The sequence below is a fragment of the Artemia sp. Qi Xiang Cuo genome, chromosome 8 (assembly GCF_049724085.1).
Source record: "Artemia sp. Qi Xiang Cuo chromosome 8, ASM4972408v1, whole genome shotgun sequence".
Classification (NCBI taxonomy): Eukaryota; Metazoa; Arthropoda; class Branchiopoda; order Anostraca; family Artemiidae; genus Artemia; species Artemia sp. Qi Xiang Cuo.
Genome location: NC_142801.1, coordinates 1,817,163 through 1,841,291, shown reverse-complemented (window position 1 = coordinate 1,841,291; position 24,129 = coordinate 1,817,163). Strand labels below are relative to the sequence as shown.

At 37.0% G+C, this 24,129-nt stretch overlaps 1 protein-coding gene across 1 annotated transcript; it reads right to left on the bottom strand.

Moving 5' to 3' along the window:
• Window positions 1-1,678: 1,678 nt before the first annotated feature.
• LOC148949060 (uncharacterized) lies at window positions 1,679-23,269 on the bottom strand. The gene is made up of 2 exons (XM_089093125.1): window positions 23,171-23,269; window positions 1,679-2,155 (listed from the first exon to the last, which is right to left on the bottom strand). The coding sequence occupies exons 1-2, from the start codon at window positions 23,189-23,191 to the stop codon at window positions 1,772-1,774; spliced, it is 405 nt and encodes a 134-aa protein (XP_088949251.1). The 5' UTR covers window positions 23,192-23,269; the 3' UTR covers window positions 1,679-1,771.
• Window positions 23,270-24,129: the final 860 nt, after the last annotated feature.

The window sequence follows — 24,129 nt, the reverse complement described above, 5'->3', positions numbered from 1 at the left end:
CTGGTTCTTGTGGATATCCCTATGAAATTAATCTATGCTATGAGAGGAGTAAGCAACTGCCAGCCCCTCAGGTCCACAGTTGGCAACAAATATATCATCTGTTGTTGAAAATACAGCCGCTCACGAAGTCTTCTTTGGTAATTTCATCATAAGCATCTTTCCATAATGCTTCACTCACAAGGATATCCTGCCAAATGCACTGCACGTAAAAATCACTTGAAGGGACGTTTTTTCAAAGAAACCAAAGCTATCAAAAAAAGGAACATGGTCATTATCCTTACAGGTCTGATGGAGGGGTTTTGGCTATAAAGTCGAATGACAGCAAAGCCTTTTGTTTAACAGCGAACTGCGGCTCAAATTTTTCGCTTCACCAGGCAAACAGATAGCCAGGGACTGAGCACAAGGGTGGTCCCATTGGACAGCTACGTCTTGTTAGAAACTAAAATCTTGGAATGGGAGAGACTCAACTTGTCAATAATGCATACAAACCAATTTTGTGAGAAAAAAAAATAGTATTAAGTCCAAGGTCAGAACCTTCTTTGCAAGCTCATAATCGTAGCTTGGCGATTTTACCGTCACTAGAATGACTGTAACGTGGATGGAAAGATCTGATACCATGAATTCATCCGTAAAATAATTAAGGGTCTTTTTAACAACAAAACCTACGATACAAGTCATGGTGGGAGCTCAGGATTTCTTCGGATCTGCTCTAAGAAATCAGAAGCTCGTGTACTGGTGACAGAAGAGAAGCTGATTCGATTCCAAGCATAAAAAAAAAAACAAAAAAAAACAAACAAACAAATGCACGCCTAAAGTGAAGAGAGTGCTGCGACAAACTTAAGTTGCAACGATGTTGCAAGCAATACCATACATAACCTTAATCTAAGCTCTTTAATTTTCATTAAACAAAAAAACGATATGTATCCTTATAATAGTTAAAACCACTTTCCCCTGCACTAAAGCAATTATCACAAACGTTTACCAGTAGCTGGTCCTGGGCGTTAAGGGGTTAAAAAGGGCAATAGAATTTCTGATTTTCGTCCAAACGAAGCCTCTACCGGTCTCGTAAACCGTTGGTTTTATTCTATCACCCCTGAAAAATAAAAAACAGAAATACAAGCTAGTAAACACACATCTGTGATCGTTCTTCCAGCAAAAATACAAAATTCCACATTTTTGTGCTTGAGCTCAAGCCGAGCCTATTTTGAGCTTGAAGCCTGTACAGTAGGTTCTCTCTTATACTGAATCTGACGCTGTGAGTTTTATTGAAATCCATTGGACTTTTAGAGCGTTTCCCACTTTAAAAAAAAAAACAGACAACTTTTCTGAGGCTCGTACTTTTTGGTGCGTAGCATAAACTTAATTGGTTTTATATGTTTGGAATCAGCATAAAAAGTTAATTCTTCAGATGTATCTATTGTTGTCAAAGTAATATATTTTAGAGTTTCAGTTACTATTGGCCCAAATCGCTCCTTGCCCAAATTGTTTTACCATAAACTTGTTGACATGATTTCTGTAGTAGCAGTATCTTTTTTAATCACTTTTTTTCAAATTTGTGTCACAACTTTAAGTTCAGATCACAAATTTCCATCAACGGTGCTGCACACCAGTGTTGAACCAAAAATATTTTTCTAGATCTACAGTACTAAGTGGTGGATCAGCCTTATAGTAGCCAAAACATGGTATAAAACAAATAATTTATTGAAAATCTAGGAAACTACACTATAAAAGCAATCGTTTGTTACAAGAAGACTTGAGGGTCAGTAACAAATTATCTTCCAAACCCGTAAGGACGGCTTCCATAGCCACCACCATAACCTCCATAGCCTCCATATCCAGGAGAGAGGCCCTGACTTCCATATCCAGAGTAAAGTCCTTGGCTTCCATATCCGGAAGAAAGACCTTGTCCTCCATATCCTCCGTAAGAGCCCGGGTAACCATAACCTGCTTGTCCATAGCTAGGTCTATAGCCATAACCACCTTGTCCATAGCCTCCTTGTCCGTAGCCTCCTCCACCGCCAAGCTGACTTCCTACCAGTCCGCCAAGTAGACCTCCGAGAGGCACAATCCTAGAAATTCCCTGCTGGCTTTGTTGAGTTTCCTCTGAATTTTGTTGAGCTGTCACAAAGCTTAAAATGTTAGCGAAAAGCAAGGCCTGTAAAAAAGACAAAGATCTTGTTAGTTACAGCCTGTAAAGTGAATATGTGCTTATTACAGCCAAAAATATCGAATAAATTCAAAAACTTTCTTTATTGTTTGTGCATCTCATAAAATGGAAACGATACCCAGTAGGCAGAAGAAACTCTTCAGCTTTTATTGAACAAATAACAGACGGAAGCTCTGCAGAAAATATGACTTTCAACCAAGTATACAATAAGGACACAACTCAGAATTTGCAATTCATTCAGCATTGTTAGCTGCAGTTCGCCGGACATAGACTATGTTGCGTTTGGGAGATAATTTTTAAGAAGTAGGAAAAATGAGTAATTTAATTTCGCCTAATGAAATTATTACTATTTTTTGGAGAGACCCACCACATCTGAGTTTCGACCCATAATACAAATGCCCAACGCCCAAGAAGATGTAATTAATGGCATAGAAACTGTCTAACTTCAACGTTTTTAAAAGTAACATATATGTTACCAAAAAGGCTGAAAAACTTCTGAAGGAATATGCCTTATCTTCACAAAGATCGATAATTTCGTTTCTATAGGAAGTTGTAAAACTGCCTCAAATTATGTTAATTATGAGAGCTTATAAAGCTAAAAGTTTATGATAAAATGTTTTGAAAGCAGGAAAATTTGATATGGGGAGAATAACAAACAAAATAAAACAATAGCCCTTTTATTTTTAAGATTCAGTCTATCATAATGAGAAAAAAATCCTCAAAACCTAAAACAATCAGCAGTAAATCATCCTCCACCGTCAGGGTTACCACCATAACATCCGTAACCATGGCCAGAATATCCGTAGCCTCTGATTCCATGTCTATAATAATAGCTTCTAAATTCTGGTCGGTAGCCATAACCTCCTTCTAGTCCCTCAGGGGGAGCTCCAAAACCAGCTGTTTTTTGTTCTTCATCTTGTTCGCTGTACAGCTGACTCGTAACATTCATTTGTACTTACAGGTGGCTGGTGGCACCCTGATGGTTGTCTATATGGTATTTTACAATAGTGATAATAGTGGAAAAGAACATCATCACTTGTAGAACAGACAAAGGGACTCACTCGCTATACTGTTTCCTCTGCTATCCATGAGAAAAGCTCTCTGAATTTTCGTGCAGCAACGAATTAGCTCATTCACTAACAGATAAGGGTGTGACCTTCAGGAGACGTTTGGAAGCATCAGCAGAAGGTGTTTGATTTAGTAGGCTAGCAACAAGATTAATATGACCTTTGCATATATCTACGGTGTGTTAGAGATTGTTATTTGCAATCTATTGCTCTTTACCCTGTCCCTACACCAGGAACAACCATAGAAGCTGTCTGAAACCCTTCTGATAGCATGGGACATTTCAAGGAATTGCGTCTTTTTGAATACAAAGTCAAAATATACATTTATTTTTCAAATGATTAGTTTTCTGTCCCTCACCATGGGTTCCTTTGAACATAAAAAGGCTAGCAATAATACACAAAAAGAAGACGAAAATGATTTTGTCAAAATGATTTTTGTTCACCTTCATGCTCATATTTTGCAAATATATCAGATTATAATAACCATTTTTTGGCTTGACTTGTTATGTTTTCTTTTTTTAGAAAGATTTTTAAAAATCTGGCAAATTTTAAGAGATTTGCCTTTGCATAAATGTAGCAAATACAGGCAACATCAGAAACAAACTGTTTGTTTTGTTGTTAGGCTATTGGCTTTTTTTTTAATTCAAGTCCGTTTAAACATAGGCCTACGTACACAACGAAAGATTATTTAAAAAAGTAAATTTATTTTAAGAAATTGTAAATTTATTTGCAGTTTCTGAATAGTAAATTCATTATTTACAAATAGTAAATTTATTTGCCGCCGGCTACAATAATCAAGAGTTCACTAGTGTTTTTGCGTCGTCATTTTTTTAACGTTTGCCAGTGAGGTGGCGACCGGTGGAACTTGAGTCAAAACATGGGTTTCGCATATCAAGCCCGAATTGAGGAAACAGAACATGGAATGGAAACACACACACTCCCCTGGCAATTTTAAGGCCGAACATCCTCTCTCCCAGCGCAAAATCATGGTGGCGGTGTTTGGGAATAGCCATGGTGTTTTTGGTCGACTTCATGCAACGGAGGAACCACTATCAATGCAATAGTATACTGCCTAACCCTCAGAAAGCTCCGCAGAGCGATTAAAAAAAGAAGAAAAAAACTTGGCTTGCTGATAAAGGAAACTGTCCATCTTCATGACAATACAAGACCTCGTACTGCTGGTAAGACCCTTAATTTGTAGGACAGTTTTGGCAGGGAAGTTTTAGATCACCCACAATACAGGTCTGATCCTGCGCCGAGTGATTACCATCCGTTTCTCCACCTCAAGAAACACCTCAGTGGCAAACATTGCAATGATGATGATGACGTAAAAACGGAAGTGAATTCCTGGGTAGTGGAACAGGCGGCCAGTTTTACTTTAAAATTAAATTTTAAAGTTTTACTTTAAAATTAGTTTTACAAGTTTTGCAATTAGTTTTGCAAGTTTTACTTTAATATTAGTTGAGAGGTATGACAAATGTCACAACAAACTTGGCAATAATGCTTTTAAATAGAGTGAAGTATCTACTTTTTGAAAATAAATTTACTTGTTTTAAATAATCATTCGTTATGTATGTATGATCAAACGGACCTTGATTATAAAACACGCTTCGTATTCACGTTTTCATTTCATAAGAATATAAAAATCCATATAACAGCAAATAGATACAACCTATGTTTAAATATATTTTGGTAACTGACAAAATGAACCCTTTTCTATTCCTGGAGCTACGCTTATACCTACAGAAAGTGGCAAGAGTCTTTTTTTTTAAATCCAGCTTCCCTACTAACGCGAAAGAAATTGTGTTTGCTCCCAGCCAAGGCCAGGTCCAAAGGAATTGCTACTACTAACTACTACCAACAAAGCACCGCAGCACCAAGCCACCTGAGGCCAACACAGCTACGCACGCTCCTCCTCCATCCCAATCTATTCAATGCCTCCTTTTTTACACCCTCCCATGAAGTTCCCATTTACTTTAAATCTTTCTTTATGACGTCCTCCAAACCCAGATGAGGATGACCTGCTTTCCGTTTAGCCCTAGATGGTTGGCTGAAAAGAACAATCATCAGCAATCTGTCATCCTTCATCCGCACAACGTGGCCTAGCCAGCTCAACCTTTCTTTTATTGTAACCCTAGAGAGCGGTATTGAACCACATTTTTCGTAGAGCCTATTGTTTGAAATACGGTAAGTCAGCCGGGTGCCCAGAGCAATCCTTAAACAATTTCTCTGGAAAACATCTAGCAAATTTTCATCTACTTTTTTAAGTGCCCATGCTTCAGAACCATATTTGGCCACTGTCATCACTGTAGCTTCTAATATTCTAATCATGGTTTGCAGACATATGTTCCTATTCTTCCAAAAAATTTTTTAACTGTGAAAAAACAACCTGAGGCTTAGCTATTCTACTTTTAACATCTTCACTGCTCCCACCATCTTTACTAATAATACTACCAGGGTAAGTGAAGCTGCCCACTTGATCAATCTTTTCATTACCCAACGTCACCTTTTCATCTTCACTTATTCCTAGCTTTAGTGACTTAGTCTTCTTAACATTAATTTTCAAACCTATTCTAGCACCCTGAACTCGCAAAACCTCTAAAAGTTCTTTCATTTTTCCTCACACTTTCTTCTAGAATCCTTAAATCATCAGCATAATGTAAGTCCAGGAGAGTTTTTCCTCCCCATTCGATTCTGTGGTCTCCCATTGCCTTTCCCGTGCTCCTTAAAACAAAACCCATTAAAATAATCCATATAATAGTGGATAGAACACAACCCTGCTTAACTCCTGATTTAATACAAAACCAGCTGCTACCCTCATTTCCTACCTTAACTGCAGCAAAATTATTCTCGTAAATAGCACTAGTCACTTTAATGTATTTCTCCGGTATACCATACAAGGAAAAAACCTTTGCTAAAGCTCTTCTATCAACAGAATCGAACGTCTGCTCATAATATATAAAACTGAGGACCAAAGAGCCTTTGAGGCCAATGAGCCTTTGAGGGATTAATAACATGTAATATTGTATGTATTTAATGAAGAATAAAACTTATCTTATCTTATCTTATCAAAGGGGTTTGACAACTCCGGCACTTCTCAATTATTAACCTAAGAGGGAAAATTTGGTCGACGCATCCTCGACCTTTTCTAAAACCGCATTGTTCTTCTCTTGAAAACTTTGTCTAAGGCATCTCTCAGTCTAAAAAGTATCATATTCCTAAGTAATTTGCCACCTACAGAGACCAGGCTAATGCCTCGAAAATTACCACACTCATTCTTATCACCTTTCTTATAAACTGGCTTAATTAATTCTAAAATTGTTAGGTACTTCCCCTTTTTCAAAAATCATATTCATAATCTTCAGTAACTTATTTTTAACCTCCGAGCCACCATATTTAAGAAACTCATTTACCACCCTATCAGCACCAGCCTTATTATTTTTAACCCTTTTAGTACTTTCGCTAATTCTTCCTCACAAAACAAATCTTCCTTCACATCCAAGGTATCACAAACTTTTCCACATTCCTCTATATCTTTTCCTGGAACTCTATCACGGTTTAGAAAATTCTTAAAATGTTCTGCCCATCTCTCTTTAATTCTTTCCTTATCGCTCATTATGGCCCTATTCCTATCTTTAACTGGGCCAAGTCCGGATTGACTACTCAATTTACCCTCTCAATTTATTGAAATGCCAGGACAATATTTTACTATTATGGTGTCTAGCTGCATCTTCCGGATCATCGGCAATTTTATCCATCCTTTCTGCTAAACACTATTAGGGTCACCTTTGTGGAATCTATTGTCCAAAGATCCATTACAATACAGAACAGCCTCTTTGCTAAAGTGTTGACTATTCAATGGCAATTCCATTATTTATCTGTTGTTATGAGGAAGCATAATTGCTCATCTGCTCCCAAGCATTAATTTTCTGGCCTTGCAATATGTAACCTTTTGGAATAACTGACACTTCTGGCATTAGAAAAAAAAGCACATTCATAACTCTAAGTTCTAATAGTTTCAAGCTCTAGCTTTACAATAGTTGAAAGCAGTTGTACAATAAATGGTGCATTAGGAATATTCAGTAAAAAAGAATACAAAATTAAGTGTTTTTTGATAAAGTGTTAGAAATTCAAAATTGAATCATCATTAAAATCCAAATGGGCGGTATCTATGCCACCTTCGCACGGGTAACCTCTATAGCCCCATATCCATTATATCCTTTATAGCCTGGGTAGCCATAGTCTCCAGAACTAGATCTGTAGCCATAACCTCCAAAATCAGGTCTGTAGCCCCCTCCAAAAAGACCACCAAGCAGCCCTCATCCATGTAGTCTTGTTTGAGCTGGGGCAACAGTTAGATAGGCAGAAAAAAACAGCTCCTGTAAAACAGACAAATTGGCTCATTTACTTTACTCTTCTGTTGTGTCTCTCAAGATGTGTTTTTTTTTTGTTATTTTTAATAGAACAATAAGTTAAACTCAAATATACACATAACAAAGAAAATTCTCTGAAAAGATGGAACACACGAACATTCTGAGACACATTGAATAAGGATTGAACACTCTGAAACACACGAATAAGGGATAAAGTGAAAAGAATGGTGTCCCAGAATAGTTGGGTATGTTTAGTTTTATCTTATTGGGTAAGAAAGTAAAGTTTGGTCTACAGGGCCTCGCTTAAAAATATAGCCTTAAAATATTGGCTTATCAACAGGTTGTACTACATGATATTCAGTTTGAGACCAGTCATCAAATGATGCTTCGAAAAAGAATATCTGGGTGCCATAAAATCTGGAAAAGCCATAAAGAGGCGTATGTTTTGAGTGTATAATTCCTAATCCTTTCATTTGATTGAATCTCTGCCCCGGGTCTAGGAGATTTCCCCCAGAGAAAATTCCCCCCCGGAGAATTCCCTCCGATATTTCCCCCCCCCCGGAAATTTACCCCCGTAGGAGATTTACCCCCCGGAAAATTTCCCTCGTAGGAGCTCCCCCCCCCCCGGAATAGCATACGGGGGGAAATTTTCAGGGCGGGAGAATCTCCTACGGGGAAAATTTCCGGGGGGAAATTTCCTACAAGGGAAAATGTCGGGAGGGGGGGAGAATCTCCTACGGGGAAATTTCAAGGGGGAAATCTCCTACAGGGGGAAATGTCAGGGGGAGAATCTCCTACGGGTGAAATTTCTCGTAGGAGATTTCCCCCGAAAATTTACCCCTTAGGAGATGCCCCCCGGAAGTTTTCCCCGTAGGAGATCCCCTCCCCCCTGGAAATTTTCCCCCTAGGAGATTCCGGCCCTCCTAGCTCCACAAGGTCCGTGAGACATTGAGACTGAGATTGAAATCTCTTAGTTTAATCTCTTAATCTTCTTAATTAAATCCCATAATTAAAATGTCATAACAGTTAAGCACCCCGGATTATTCCATTCAGAAGCTATCTAGTCTCCTGAACTGTGCCATACTGGGTTAGTTCATTGTTCTTTGTGTCATATCAGAACTACGTAAAGTTTAGTAAAATAATGGAATTTTTTCAAATCAACGCATAGAGTGGACAAGATTGCTTTCGAAATTTTCGTTTATACGAAACAGAAAGAGTTAGCGGCTGAAGTGGTCAGTTTCGAATGCAATATGAAACGACAGATGAAGGAAAGGCAAGGCGAGTATAAGGCAAAGATCTATGTGAAGGATGGTACATTGGCTGGGCTTTTGAACGAAGGATCGGGTGATTCCATGCGTTTACGCACTGCTGCCTAACAAGTCAGAGGACACGTATACGAAAGTTCTTACCGAACTAAAGTCTTGTTTGACGAATGGAGGTCCATCATATGTATTGTCTGATTTTGAGTTCGGCGTGCAGAATTCTTTCAGGATAGGCTTTCCAGCCACTGAAGTAAAGGGCAGTTTTTTCCACTTAAGCCAGAGTATCTACAGGAAAGAACAAAACCTTGGCCTTCAGACGAGGTATAGAGACGTTGATGAATTTGTAGTCTCCGTTCAAATGCTAGCTTCTCTTGCATTCGTGCCCATTCCGGAAGTACATTCTGCATTCACAGCTGTCGTAGCAAAACTTAATGACAATGTGTTTGGGCCGATCATCACCTACTTTGAAGATAACTACATCCGTAGAATGCGTAGAAGTAGGAGAATACCTTGCAACTTTCCGCACTGTGTCTGGAATATGTTCGACAGAGCGAAAGATGAAATCCCTAGGACAAACAACAATGTTGAGGGTTATCTTAGAAGATTGCAGTCTTCAGTTTCAGCTCATCACCCTAGCCTTTGGAAGTTCTTGGACATCCTCAAGCGCGAACAAGCACTTAACAGGGCGGTTGTGATTCAAGCAAATGTGGGACAATCCAGTGAACTAATTAAAAAAAAGTATGCGGATTTAAATGCCAGACGACAGATGAGAAACTACGGGAACGTCGGGACACTGGAGTACCTGAGGCTTATTGTAAGAAAAATTAGTTTTAAAGTGCAGCGTTTTAACTGTGTATGTATTACAGTGTATACCCAACTATTTACTCGAGAATTAGAAAGTGTACTCCTCTCGCTCTTATATTTTAGACAGCCGAGAATGAGAAGAATTTTGCAACAATTTTCGAGCAATGGGTGACATCTGATGCAAATAAGTCCGAGGCAAGGGTAGTCTCCGGTGGCAATTATTTCTTAGAGGTGGGAGGGGATAGTTTTCAGCAGGGGAGACATCTCCTAGGGGGGAATCTCCTAGGGGGGAATCATTGAGGGGATATCTCCTATGGGGGGAACTCTCCTACGTGGGGAAATTTTCAGGGGGAAATTACCGGCGGGAAATATCCGAAGGCGGATTTTCTTGGGGGAAATCACCGGAACCCCTCTGCCCCACCTCTCCCTCGTGAAAAAAGCACGACTTTAACATTCTTCTGTTCTTTTAGAGATCCTACATCTTACATTTGGGTTCTGAATGTCAATATACCCATTTAGTTATTCAAGGTTATTTTCTTAACATTCAGAACTGTATATTCAGTTTAAAAATCACATACGAGCCTCGGGCATGTTAAGAATTCTATTTATATATACGAATTTTAAAGAAGCACGACATTTGTTCTAAGGTGGACTACTGGGTTGGAAGATGATATATTTTGTAGATGGCAGATACATCTTGAATCAGTTTTTTGTGACACTCTTTTGAACAAAATATAGAAATCTAAGACCAAATTGATCAAGAGTGTCATAATTTTAACATGTCACAGCGTGACACTCTCAATCACGAAATTAGAAAAATAGTAGAGGAAGTTTGTTGCCTCATTATGGGTATTTTGATCCTACTGAGTCTGAAAGTTGCCACATGTCGTGTTTAATGATAAAAATTGACGTTTTATTTTTTTGAAAAAAAAAATGAAAATTTAAATTTCATTTGCCGCAAATTGCCCTCAATGTTGGTGGCGGGAATATCTACAATAGATCTTCACTCTGATGATACGGAAAAGGGATGGTGAAATTTTTATTCTGAGAGTTGTGCTTTTTGGAGAAAGATTATCGGGTTTTGCTGAATTCTGAATGTTGGTCAGAAGTAAAGAATAAAAAAAATTGTTTTCATAAGAATCTCTGAAGCAATTTATAATCCTGCCCTTCACATCCATCCAAACTGGTGTTTGATTCAAAAATTTAGATTAGACACAAGATTTAATGAATAGAACTAGAGCTGTGGACAAAATTACCTTACACCTTAAATCAATTATTAGTACGATTAGGAGTAACATTTATGATTTTTTAAAACTATGAATTGACAGAAATTCATGGGCAATCTATGAAAATGTGTGGCTATCCAGTTATACTTTAATACGGTTTAAATTATAGCGTCTCTGAGATGGATTGAATACCCTACATCAAGAAATTTCGAAATAGTTTTTTCTGGTTAAAATTTCAGTTATTTTGTGGCTTTCTCAGTAATATAAACTACTGTCTATTACCAATGATAGCGCGTGAAAACTTTTCTGGTTTTCTAACTCCTTACAACTTCAACATTGTGAATAGATGCAGTTGATTTGAGGATTATTTTAGATTTGTCCGCATTTTATAAATCATCATCCGTTTTAACATATTTTTCTTTTTTTAAGTTACACACTACATATAATTAGGCAGGGTTCTTTTTTTTAAAGATAAAACTAGAAAAACTTTTTCTTCAACTAACAGTAAGGAGCGTTTTTCAAACTTAAAATAAACAGAACTTATTCTATATGTAATGCAGGTTGCCTCTTCCTCAGCACTTGCTCTTTATGTTAAATTTTTTTTCACACTGTTCCAACTGTGTGGCCCTTGTGTTTCAGCAGTTGTTCTTAGGGAATTGGGACAAAAAGTAAACTTTAGCGTAAAAAGCAAGGAGTTGAGGAATGAGTAGTCCCCCTAATGTACGGAATAATTTTGTTTGTTTAATGTTTTAATGTTCCTCCTCGCTTTCTGTTGAAAAAAAAATATTTGGATTCTATTTAATTTCTGATAGTTCAGAAATTCAATAGAATTTGATTTTTCATGTATCTGAACGAGGGTTCAGGTGCACTGGGTTGAGTTGCACGAGGGTTCAGTTTGAAGGAGGCTATTTACACGAGGATTCAGTTAAATGAAAGTTCAGGTTGCATGGGGTTGAGTTTCATGAGGGTTCGGTTTGACGAGGTTGAGTTCCACAGGGGCTGCGTTACCCCGGGGCTCGGTTAAAAAGGGATTTTGTTGCACTTGTGAGCAGGTGCACGATGGTTCAGTTACATGGGTAGAGTTTCACAGGTTCAGTTATACGAGGCTTAGTGGTAATGGAACCAATTTTGTATTGTTCAGCATACCACCTTTGAATTGCGGCAGCTGATTTGATGATTGTTCTAGATCTATTTTTCTTTCTGAATCATTATCAATCATATATATTATTAGGTAATTGCCAAAAATCATTTTCTAAGCAGCTCTTAAAGAAAGGATCAGTAGCATTATGGTGTCGTTGAATATAGATTAATCTGCTGATCTTACTTTTGATAAATTAAAAAACAAACTTTTTCACAAAGTAAGTTTTTCAAACAAAAGTAAAAAGCTGCATTAAACCGAAAAAGGGCAAGAATAAAGTTAATTAATTTTCCAATCATAAAACTACCACCGATCACCATAAATAAATAAGTGAACCCCAAAACTAACAGAAATTAAAATAAATCTTCGAGTCCAACTCAAAACGAGCTGAAACTTGTATGAGTAGGACTGAGACCCTCCATGTCTCCTGATGAGCAGAATATAATTTGCACTTTACTGAAAACACTTGCACTTTTCTGTTTCTCATAATATTAAAGTGAAAAAATAAAACTGTCATAACCTAACATCAGGTTAGGGCACAATGTATTATTATCATTTTTTTTTTTTTTTGCTTCTTTCTAGACCAAGGCACTTCTTATAGAAGGCATTGACGTAGAAACCTCAAAAGAGGTTCAATGGACTGGAAATTAAAAAGGGTAGTGCCCTAAGTCGAAAGTGATTGGAGGGCAACAAGCTCCCCCCACACCACTCATTTCCCCAAACACATCCAACCAAAATTTTGAAGCCGCCATTTTGATCAACGTAGTTGAAAGGCCCGGAAATTATGTGTTTGAAGATGACAACACCCCCCTCCCCCCACCGCCCTCAGGGCATGGGTTGTAAGTTATATCCTAGGGGCAGATATTTTTATGGAAAGGATGGTCGTAGAAACCTTGGAGGGGCTTAGTGGAATGGTCATTTCTAGTGCCCTTTTTAATAGTCAAAATGATCGGAGGGTAGCTAACTCCCCCCCCCCACCGTTTTTTCCCAAATGCGTCTCATAGAAAATTTGAGATAGTCAATTGTTAAAAAAAATAGTTCAATGATCATAGGCAGTGCAATTGCGCTGCCTCAGTAAAGAGCTATGTGGGCTACACACACACGCACACACACACACACACACACACACACACACACACACACACACACACACACACACACACACACACACACACACACACACACACACACACATCACACACATCACACATATATATACTATATATATATATATATATACATATATACATATATATATATATATATATATATATATATATATATATATATATATATATATATATATATATATATATATATATATATATATATATATATATATATATATATATATATATATATATATATATATATATATATATATATATATATATATATATATATATATTCTTTTTTTTACACCAAAACACTTCGTATAGATGGAGTTATCGTAGCAGCTTCGAAAGGGGTTCATTCGATTGGAAATTGCAAGTTATACTGCCCTTTCTAATAGCTGAAAGGGATTGGAAGACAACCAGCCCCCCAAACTCCCTCCAAATCCATCATGTCCCCACATACATCCAATCAAAATTTTAAGATATCCATTTTGTTCAGCATAGTTAATAAAGGGTCCAATAATTATGTCTTTGAAGATTAAAACCCCCAGAGCCCTCAGTTCAAGGGTTGTTACGCCCCAGGGCATAAAAGGTTCTTATGGAAAGGGTGGTCACATCAACTACACAGAGGGCTCACTGGAATAGAAATTGAAAGTTCTAGTGCTCTTTTTAATAGTCGAAAGTAATTGGAGGGCAACTAGCCCCTCCTCGCCCAAAATTCCCTCAATCAAATCCAATCAAAATTTTACATAGTCATTGTGTTAACCATATTTGAAAGGTACAGTAATTATGTCTTTGGGGATAACACCCCCAAGACCCTCAGGGCAAGGGCTATATGCTATATTACTTGCCCATTGTGGACATTTATGGACAAGGTGGTCGTATGAACTTTGGATCTGGTTTATTCAATTGGACATCAGAAGTCCTAGTGTCCTTTCTAAGAAACAAAAGTGATAGTAGGGCAACTAGCCCCACCTCACGTATTATTTTCCCAAATACATCCGATAGCAGTTTTGAAATTACATCCGATAGAAATTTTGTTCAAAATAGTCTAAAGATCGTATAAAAATGCCTTTTGGGTTCAAATAGCTTCTCAGAACCTTAGGACGAGGGTTGTAAGTCATTCCACGAGAGGATGTAAGGTTCTTATGGAATGGATGGTCATATAAACTTTGAATAGGGTTCATTTGAATTGAAACAGGAAGTTATGGTGCCCTTTTCAACAGTCAAAGGTGAATTGAGGGCAACCAGCCCTCTCTCCCCCGAATATCATTTTCCAAAAGAAAGATCCAATCATAGTTTTGAGATGTCTGCTGTCTTCAGCATTGTTGAAAGATCCGGTAATTATGCCGCTGGGGATATCAAACCCCTCACAGCCCTCGGAAGAAGGGCTGTAAGTTAGGCAATTCGTTCACTGTTCATATATATTATTTTTTATTGAGGAAGGTATGCATGTTCAACCTTTACTTTCCAAAAACGTGACGGATATTCAGGTGAAGCTTTCAGAGAAGGTTAAGAGGAGTGTAGAACTAAATTAAAACATGTTATATGTATACGTGAAGTCAAATGGGCGTAACTTGGAAATGACTGAGTATATTAATTTGGAAGTTTCAGGAAAGTACAAGGGAGATGATTAATTGGCCAAAAAAGTTATATTTGTGCACTACTACTACTGCTGCAACTACCACCACTACTACTGCGTCCACTGCTGCTACTACAACCACAGTACAACATTTAAAGTATCATGCGGAAATTCGAATTAAATCAAAAGACACCATGTTGATGTACATTGTCAGAAGTGCATATATCAAGAATGGATTTGAGAATCCATTTCAGAAAATACTTAAAGTGGAAGACAAATTGATCAAAAGGAAATATATGATTGCTACTACTAATGCTGCTACCACTGCTATGTTTACTATTGCTACTACTGCTGCTACTTCAACTGCTACCACTATTGCAGAAACTTACAAGGCTAATAATATTAAAATGAAAATTATATAGGCTAAGTATAAAATTATATGGTTTATCAAAAGGATGTTTCAGGAATGTCAATAGAACGGCTAACTATATCAAGTTGAAACTTCAAGTACTTGACGAGAATGACATTAAAATCACCAAAGGGCAATGCGTATACTATTAATATTGCCGCTACAGTTACTGTAACTTATGTCGCTAAGGTATTTGGGTGAAACTTTTAGGGAACGTTTATGGGAAATTTCAATTAAACGAAAAAACAATATACATGCAGGTTTTAAAAAGGGCCTATAAGCAATATCACAGGTAGTGCCGTTCTAAAATAGCTAGAAATTAAATTGAAATTTTTAAATGAGGTAATTAGATTCAAGATTAAAAGTTATACGTGTCCTTTTTTAGGAGTAAGAAGAGATTGGAGGGCAAGGAGCCCTCTTTCCAAGCCCATTCATTTTCCAAGCACATTTAATCAAAATTTTAAGACATTAATTTTGTTCACAACAGTAGATCAGTCCTGATGTCTCTAGGGATATTGGATATGCGAAATCCCCACAATTATGAAATTGGTTTATTATGCTTTAAAACTAAATGTTGCTTTAAAACCAAAACAACAGGCACTGTGTATGTTGTTGCCAATAAGGAACCTCAGCAATGCATTGAGATCGACGGGGATATTAATTTAAAACTTTCGGGGCTTCTACTATTACTACTTCTGATCTTAAAAATAAATAAATCAAAAGAGTGTGAGTGTATTCAGGCTATCAAAAACAGAGATAGAATCTTTTTGGAATGATTTTAAGTTTTATTTTTCCAGTCTACTTGAGGAGATATAGACTGAAATTAAACAATGCTATTTGTGTCAGGATTAGAAACTGTTGAAAGACTTTCTTCAATATACAAATAGCAAGCCAAACGATTGATTCTTACAGAAAACAAACCCCAAAAACACAAAATATTATTTTTCTTCCATAAATAAGACTATGTCAATAAAAAAAATAAAATAAAAATGAATTTAAAAACTTCTTCCACGAAAAAAGTTTTCCAAAGAAAAGTAAAGACCTCCACTAAGCCAATAATGAGCAAAAATATAGTCAAATAACCTTCCAAGCGTAAACCTACCACAAATCACCATCAATAAACAAACGAAACTCAAAACGAACAGTAATAAGACGCAACGCTATAGCGATGCCTATAGTAAAGGCCATACGGCTCCAAGGTTTTATTATCTATTACTTTTTTTTCCCAGAGGCGCTTCATATGGAAGGGGTCGTCGTAGAAACTTCAAAGGGGGCTCATTCGATTGGAAATCGAGAGTTCTAGTGCCCTTTTTAAGGGTCAAAAGTTCTTGGAAGGCAACTAACACCCCTTCCACGCCCACCAGTTTCCCAAACACATCCAATCAAAATTTTGAGATAGCCATTTTGTTCAGCGTAGTCGATTTTTAGATAGAAATTATGTTTTTTAGGAGGTAACTCTCCCACAGCCTTCAGGGCAACGGTTGTAAGTTATGCCCTGGGGGCATATAAGGTATAAGGTTTTTATAAGAAGCTTTGTCATAAAAACTTCAAAAAGGACTGATTAAATTGGAAATTCAGAGAGCTAGTGCCCTTTTTAATAGTCGAAAGTGATTGGAGGGCAACTAACCCCCCTCTCACGCCCACCTTTTCCCGAAACATATCCAATCCAAATTTTGAGATAGCCATTTTGTTCAAATTAGTTGCAAATTCAGGAAATTAGGTCTTTAGGGATAAACCTCCCCCCCCCCCCCCCACAGCCCTCTGGGCAAGGGTTGTAAGTTATTCCCTGGGGGCATATAAGGTTTTTATCGAGAGTGTTGTCGTAGAAACTTCAGAAAGGGCTCATTCGATTGGATATTTAAATAGCTAGGTCCCTTCTTAATAGTCGAAAGTGATTGGAAGGCAACTAACACCCCTTCCATGCCCACCACTTCCCCGAACACATCCAATCCAAATTTTGACATAGCCATTTTGTTCAACGTAGTTGAAAATTCTGGAAATTATATGTTTGAGCAGGAAACTCCCCCACAGGCTTCAGGCAAGGGTTATAAGTTATGCCCTAGGGACCTATATGGTTACTATTAAAGGAATGCTGGTATAAACTTCAGAGAGGGCTATCCAAATTTTGACATAGCCATTTTGTTCAACGTAGTTGAAAATTCTGGAAATTATATGTTTGAGCAGGAAACTCCCCCACAGGCTTCAGGCAAGGGTTATAAGTTACGCCCTAGGGGCCTATATGGTTACTATTAAAGGAATGCTGGTATAAACTTCAGTGAGGGCTATCCAAATTTTGACATAGCCATTTTGTTCAACGTAGTTGAAAATTCTGGAAATTATATGTTTGAGCAGGAAACTCCCCCACAGGCTTCAGGCAAGGGTTATAAGTTATGCCCTAGGGGCCTATATGGTTACTATTAAAGGAATGCTGGTATAAACTTCAGACAGGGCTCATAAGATTGGAAATTGAAAGATCTGGTTCACTTTTTAAGTGTCAAAAGATATCGGAGGGTAACCAGCTCCCCCCCCCCGACCTTTTTTCACAAATACATCCGATTAAAATTTTGAGATTGCTATTTTGTTCAAAATAGTTCAAAGATCATGTAACAAAAATTCCGGTGTTGACACAACCACCCAGGGCCCGGGGCAGGTGTTGTAAATTATGCCCTGGGGGCATATATGGTGCTTATGGAAGGGGTGCTCGTAAAAACTTCAGAGAGGGCTCATTTGATGGGAAATTATAAGTTCTAGTTCAGTTTTTTAGAGTCAAAAGATATTGGAGGGCAACTAGCCACCCCCCCCCCCCAGGCCATCTTTTCCCCAAATGCATCCAATAAAAATTTTGAGATAGCCATTAAGTTACCCATTGCTCAAAAGTCAAATAACCAAAACTCGAATGTCATCACAACCCCCCACGCCCGGGGGCAGGCGTTGTAAATTATGCCCTGGGGCATATATAGTTCTAATGGAAGGGATGCTCGTATAAACTTCAGAGAGGGCTCATTTGATTGGAAATTGAAAGTCGGAGCTCACTTTTTAATAGTAAAAAGAGATCCGAGGGCAGCTAGCCCCCCACCCCCAACGCCTTCTTTTTCCAAACCAATCTGAGGAAAATTTTGAGATAGAAATTTTGTTAAAAATAGTTCAAAGGTCGGATAATAAAAACTCCGGTGTCAATACAACCCCCCAGGGCCCAGGGGAAGGCGTTGTAAGTTATGCCCTAAGAGCATGTATGGTTCTTATGATAAGGGATTCTCGTATAAACTTCATAAAGGACTTATTTGATTTGAAATTGAAAGTTCTAGTTCACTTTTTAAGAGTCAAGAGAGTTAAGGGCAACAAGCCCCCACCATGTCATTTTTTCACCGAACCCATCCGCTACAAATTTAGAGATAGCCAGTTTTTGGAAAAACAAATTAGATAACAAAAACTCTCCCAGGGTGCGGGGGATTGGCGTTGTAAGTCTTGTCCTGGGGGCGTGTATGGTTCTTATGAAAGGGATGCCCATTTAAACTTCAGAGAGGGCTCATTTGCTTGGAAGTTCAAAGTATTAGTTCATTTTTTAAGAGTCAAAAGATATCTGAGGGCACCTAGCCCCCCCCCCGACACACCCTTTTTTACCCAAGCCCATCCGATAAAATTTTTATAATGGCCATTTCATTAAAAATTGTTGAAAGGTCAGATAAGAAAAAATCATGTATCGACGCAATCCCCCAGGGCCCGGAGGCAGGCATTATGAGTAATGCTCTAGGGGAATATATTGTTCTTATGGAAGGGATGCTCGTATAAACTTCGGGAGGGCTCATTTGATTAGAAATTGAAAGTTCTTGTTCACTTTTTAAGAGTCAAAAGAGATCGGAAGGCAACTAGGCCCTCCCCCTCCCCACCCTAAATGCATCAGATTAAAATTTTGAGATAGACACTTTGTTAGAAATAGTTTAAAGTTCAGATAACAAAAAACTCCAGTGTCGACACTTCCCCCCAGGGCCCGAGGGTAGGCGCTGTAAGTTATGCCATGGGGGCTTATATGGTTGTTATGGAGGGGATACTCCTATAAACTTCATAGAGGGCTCATTTGATTGGAAATTGAAAGTTATAATTTTCTTTTTAAGAGTCAAAAGTAATTGGAGGGCAGCTAGCCCCCCCCTCCCGACTCCATTTGTTTTTTCCTACAGGCACTTCATATAGAAAGGGTCGTCGTATAAACTTCTAATGGGGCCCATTCGATTGTAAATCAAGAGTTCTAATGCCCTTTTTAAGATTTGAAAATGATAGGAGGGCAACTAGTCCCCACCAAGCCCTTTTTCCCCAAATACATCTGATAAAAAATTTGAGATAGTCATTTTGTTAAAAATAGTTCAAAGATAATATAAGAAAACCTCCTTTACGTCTGACCATTTCGTTAAAAATAGTTCAAAGGTCAGACAAGAAAAACTTCTGTGTCGACACAATCATCCCCCCAGGGCCCGGGCAGGCGTTGTAAGTACTGCTCTGGAGGTATATATGGTTCTTATGGAAGGTATCGTATAAGTTTTGGAGAGGGCTCATATAATTGGAAATTGAAAGTTCTCGTTCACTTTTTAAGAGTCAAAAGAGATCGGAGGGCATCTAGTCCCCCTCTCCACGCCCTATTCTCCTCAAACCTATCCGATAAGAACTTTGAGAGAGCCATTTTTTCAAAATAGTTCAAAGTTCAGATAACGAAACTCTGGTGTCAACACATCCCCCCACGGCCCGGGGGCAGGCATTGTAAGCTATGTCCTGGGGCCATATGTGGTTTTTATGAAAATGATGCTCGTATAAACTTCAGAGAGAGTTCGTTTGGATGGAATTAAAAGTTGTACTTCATTTTCTCAGAGTGAAAAAAGATCGGAGGGCAACTACCCCCTCTCGCCCTCCACGACTTTGGATTTTTCGGGTGGATAAACCCATCCAATAAAAATTTGAGGTGACCATTTTAGTTCAACCATCAGATATTAAATCTCCTAGGTCGACATAACTCCCCCAGGGCCCAAGGCTCAGGCGTTGTATATATATGGTTTTTATAGAAGGGATGCTCGTATAAAATTCAGAGAGGGCTCATTTGATTGGAAATAGAAAGTTCTAGTTCACTTTTAAACAGTCAAAAGAGACTAAAGGTTCAGTTGCCCCCCCCCCCCCTTTCACACGCCCTTTTCCCCCAAACCATCCGATAAAAATTTTGAGATAGCCATTTTGTTAAAAATAGTTTAAACATCAGATAATAAAAACTCCAAGGTTGACACAACCCATTTTTTCACTTTGATATTATTACTTTGATACCCGTTTTTATACTTTGATGAACATTTGATTTTTAAAGAAAAGTTTGATTTTGAAATAAGGAATTTTTAAAAACTTGAAACTTTTTGCAATCAAAAACGAACAAAAATCAATTAAAAAAAACTTTCCAAAATATAAGTTTTTCAAAGAAAAGTAAAGGCCATTCTAAACTTAAGCTCATCAGATACAAATACCTGTTAAAATTCAAACTCAAAACGACCAGAAATTACTATTAAAGAATAAATGAAACCCAAAACGAACAGAAATTAAATAAACAATCATAGCAAAAAACATGCAACAAGTAATAATATAAATGAATAAATAGATCTTAAAGCGAGTAATGCTTAGATTGAATATGAAAATCATGCTTAAAACGAAAAAAAAATCTCCTATTGAAGTATAAATGAAACTTGAAACGAACAGAAATTAAATAAACAATCAATGCAAACAAACATACAATAGATATTAATGTAAATTAATATTATTAAAAAAGATTAAAAAAGAGTTTGGGTATCACCTCCTTCTCTCACTGTAAAAGTCTAAAACCTACTGCGTCATTGGCGCTTTACTGAAAACTATATGCATCTTGTATAGTCTTGGAAAGCATAAAGAACATCAAATTGAATATTTGTTGTAATGATATTAATTGTTGAACGATCCATCCTTTCAAGAATTTATTTCACTGTAATTTTATTTTTATTTCCAATACTGTAAGAACTGGAAAAGAAAATATTTGTAATATAATTCGTTTTTAGTTAGCGCCAATGGCGCAGTTTGCTTTTGGTTTTTATTTACAATTAGGGAAGGAGGCAGTATCCAAACACTTGTTTGTAGTGAAACTACGAGAATTTATCATTTGAATTGAATTTATCAAGTATTTTGGACAATAGGTTGCATCAAGACTGGGCTGGCAATGCGTGTCGAACAGGGAATTTTCAGACATATCTTCAAAAAAGTATTGAGAACTTCTCCAATGCGTGTCGAACAGGGACTTGAATTGAATTTATCAAGTATTTTGGGCAATAGGTTGCATCAAGACTGGGCTGGCAATGCGTGTCGAACAGTGAATTTTCAGACATATCTTCAAAAAAGTAGTGAGAACTTCTCCAATGCGTGTCGAACAGGGAATTTTCAGACATATCTTCAAAAAAGTAGTGAGAACTTCTCCAATGCGTGTCGAACAGGGAATTTTCAGACTCGTATATTCGTCTTCAACAACGTTAAAAACAGCTAATAAATTAAACTGAATATTTGATGTATAATGATATTAATTGCTGAAGGCTCATCAGTTCAGAATGTTACTATAATTTTAATGTTTATTTTCAATATTAAGTGCAAAAGAAAATATTTGTCATAAAATTGGTTTTCAGTAAAGCGCCAATGACGCAGTAGGTTTTAGACTTTTACAGTGAGAGAAGGAGGTGATACCCAAAGTCTTGTTTGTAGTGATTTTTGTTCGATTTAAGCTTGGTTTGCATATTCAATTTAAGTTTCACTCGTTTTAAGATTTATTTATTAATTTACATTAATATCTATTGTAAGTTTGTTTGCATTGATTGTTTTTTTTAATTTCTGTTCGTTTTAAGTTTAATTTATGCTTCAATAGGAATTTTTTTTTCGTTTTAAACTTGATATTCATATTCAATCTAAGCATTATTCGCTTTAAGATCTATGTATTCATTTACATTATTACTTGGTGTATGTTTTTTACTATGATTTTTTATTTAATTTCTGTTGGTTTTGGGTTTCATTTATTCTTTAATAGTAATTTTTGGTCGTTTTGAGTTTGAATTTTAATAGGTATTTGTATCTGCTGAGCTTAATTTTAAAATGGTCTTTACTTTTCTTTGAAAAACTTATTTTTCAGACAGTTTTTTTTTTAATTAACTACAATAAATAAGTGAGTCAAACTCAAAAGGAACAAAAATTAACATGAGTAGGGCTGACAAACCCAAATGCCATCTCAAGACCAGAACATAATATGGCCTCTACCGAAAACAAAACGTATTTAAAATGTTTTCACTTCTTTTTACTTTTATAAATAGAAAACTATTGAGACTTTGAGGAATAAATATCAGTATATGTATAATAAACAGAAAATCCACTGTCATTTTTTTTCAGTTAAGTGTAAATTATGCTGAATTATCAAAAACGTGAACAAAAGCACGAAAATGAGTATACATTTTCTGGATAGTTCAGTTCTCCAGGTTTACCACATTTTATTGTATTCACTCTAGGGGGGGGGGATTTTTCAGTTTTCGTAATTTTTTGAATGAAAAGACCAAACAGCCCCTTTTCAACGATGATACAAAAAGTAGTGTTTTCAAAATCTAGAGAGAAGTTCAGAATGGCCCTTCCATAGCATCCCAAACCCATTCCAATTGACCCCATTGGGGAAGGATGTATTTTGGGAAGCCACTGAGGACATATTTAGGCTGGAAGTAGCTCTAGATGTGTCACAATGTTTGCTAATTTTACTGGTTTACATTTGTTTGTGCTTATTTATCACAATGTATAACCAAAGGCTACGCTCAGGCATAGGGAAAGGAGAACTGGATGTAGTTAAGTTGGTTATGAATCTGAAAGTCAAATGAATGTAACCTTTAAAATAAGAGTTAGTTTTTTAACTATTTGACATTAGGACGTAACTAGTCTCCGGAAACAAACTGCATCAGTGAATTTGATGCAAAGAGTTGAGACACTGTTCAAGTTATCTTCTTAGATTTTACCTTAAATATATATCCAATCATAGTTTCCTTTTTTTCTTTCTATCAAGTATAAATAGCTTGTTGTATTTCAGATTTTTTACTAAGACTAACTGAATTTTTCTCTTGTAAGTTATCGAGTTTCAAAGATGGTTCATTAGCCTTTCCTCTACAGGTTTTTGAAAAATTGAACTTTTGTTCTATTTACAATCAAACCAACCAGAATTTACATGTTATAATACCCAAGAACAAGTTATTCATTCTTTTTGCTCCTGCGTTGTTGTCTAAAGATGGATATTCCATTGTTTGAGTTATTACTTGTCATCCAAATCTAATTTACATATCAAATATAAATAGCAAGTTGTAATTCAAATTTATGCTATTCAAATATGAATAGTATATTGAAATTCAAGTTTAGAGAGAGAAAAATATTTTGTTCGTCCAATTTGCTTCTGCATTTCTACTCACAGGGACATATCTAATGGGAGTAGGGTTAAGAGAGGTAGCCTACCCTGGGCGCTGGTTCATAGGGGTCCAGCTTGTAATTAATATTTTGATATGACATATAAAATTTGGCCACTAATTTTGAAGCTCTAGAACGTGCCAACGTTCGTCTTGAAGATGTATTTATAAGTGCCTATGTCAGTTACGTCTAATGATAAAAGCATAAGCAAATTAAAGTTAAGAAAGACTATCTTAGAAATAGCTTGGCCAAGCAGCGGTTGACGAATTGTATAGTCTGCACAGAACATGAGGGGGCTTCAAAGCTTCAGTATTCGTGTTCACTCCAAGACGATGCTACTCGTGTCATAAAGTCGGTCATTTAGCATCCGAGTGCACCAATCAGCCCAAATGTTCCAGATGTGGATCCGTAGAACATACATCTGATCGTCTCAATCCCTGTAAACAACCGCTTTTTTGCATAAGCTGCAACACTAGTGGACATTCTTGCTACAGCGTCCGTTGCTCGGCAAATAAACCTG

What these genes read in the sequence shown, in the direction of transcription:
- LOC148949060 (XM_089093125.1), bottom strand. Translation starts at nt 23,191, where the DNA reads ATGATTGGATATATATTTAAG. An exon ending in TGATTGGATATATATTTAAG is followed by an intron (nt 2,156 to 23,170) that starts GTAAAATCTAAG and finishes TCTTTTTTACAG; the next exon opens with GCCTTGCTTTTCGCTAACAT.